General features: G+C 58.6%; 1 protein-coding gene across 1 annotated transcript in view; it reads left to right on the top strand.

Moving 5' to 3' along the window:
- Positions 1–920: 920 nt before the first annotated feature.
- Positions 921–1,185, top strand: part of NUS1 (NUS1 dehydrodolichyl diphosphate synthase subunit) — an 18,265-nt gene continuing 18,000 nt past the window's right edge. Inside the window, exon 1 of the mRNA XM_019520045.1 lies at positions 921–1,185. This exon is cut by the window's right edge and continues 229 nt beyond it. Within this exon, the coding sequence (XP_019375590.1) occupies positions 1,111–1,185 (75 nt within the window). The 5' untranslated portion in view covers positions 921–1,110.

Here is a 1,185-nt window from a genome sequence, read left to right as displayed (position 1 = left end):
ACACTCCTCCCTAGCTTACCCCTGGGGCCTTATGGCTCAGGGCGAGTGAAACTCGGGGCATCCAAACCCCAAGCCTCCAGGCTTAGGCCTGCACGTAGGATGCCACCAAAGGACTGGAAACATCGGAAACCCCAGGTGGGGTGGAGAATGTTTGCCAGTAGGATGGTTCTGGACTAACTCTCGGATTTGGAATTGATTTGACTTGGAATACGGAAAATTAAAAAAAAAAGAAAAAAGACTGTAAATCCAAAAGTTGCTTCCTCACCTCTTGTGGGCTAAGGTCGAGTGTAGGAAATTTCTGAAAAGGATGCTTGCTTGCAGTTTCTGGGGGCATCCAAATCCCAAGACTTCCAGACCTGGGCATGAACGCAGGATGCCTGCCAATGGGTTTGAGCGTATCTGAAGCCCCAGGGCAAGAGGCTGAGACAGAGCATGCTCACCAGTTGTAGCGCCCCACAGGGTGGCTAGAAGGATTGATTTCTGCCCACTCAATTCGTACGGTTTTTGGAATGATTATGTTCTACTCAATCGATACGATTCCCAACTGATTTGGCCGATCTGACATAAAACAAACTCCCAAAAGTTAGTTAAGACTCCCTGAGAGCAACTTGGAGTTTTGCATCGATTCAGCTGCCTCACAAGTCACTGTACATTTCGATCACTTGTAGTATGCTCTATCTTTCATAGTACAAGGATTCAACTCCTTGCACACATCCGGCAACTACAGCAGCCCCGGCCCGGCAGCCCCCAGGCTCCCTGCCTCCGCCTCGCCGCCCGCACTCCGCCAAGGCCGGGGGGCGCTGTGGCGCCTGGAGGCAGCGTCGCCGCCCCACCCCGCGGAACTCCCGCCTCTTCCCTCTCAGCCACGTCATTCGTGCCCCTGTCCCCGGAAGCAGCGGCGCCGCCCGATGCGCCAGCCAATGAGTGGCGGAGTGAAAGGTCGCGGGGGAGGATGGCGGTCGTAGCGCGCGGCGGGCGGCTGAAGCGGCGGCAGTGAGGCGCGAGGATGGTGGTGACGGCGCCCGCGGCGGTGGCACGAGACTGAGCCCGTGTCTGAGCCTCCCCCGCGCGCCCCTCCCCCTGCTGCCGTTGAGCGGCCGTTGCCCGCCGATGGCGATGAGCGGCGCGTGCGAACTGGTGTGGCGGCTGCTGCACGCGCTCCTGTGCCTGCAGCGCGCGCTCCTG

Source organism: Gavialis gangeticus, unplaced genomic scaffold (assembly GCF_001723915.1).
Source record: "Gavialis gangeticus isolate Ggan-Ray unplaced genomic scaffold, GavGan_comp1, whole genome shotgun sequence".
NCBI lineage: Eukaryota > Metazoa > Chordata > Crocodylia > Gavialidae > Gavialis > Gavialis gangeticus.
This window is presented reverse-complemented; position numbering and strand designations above follow the sequence as displayed.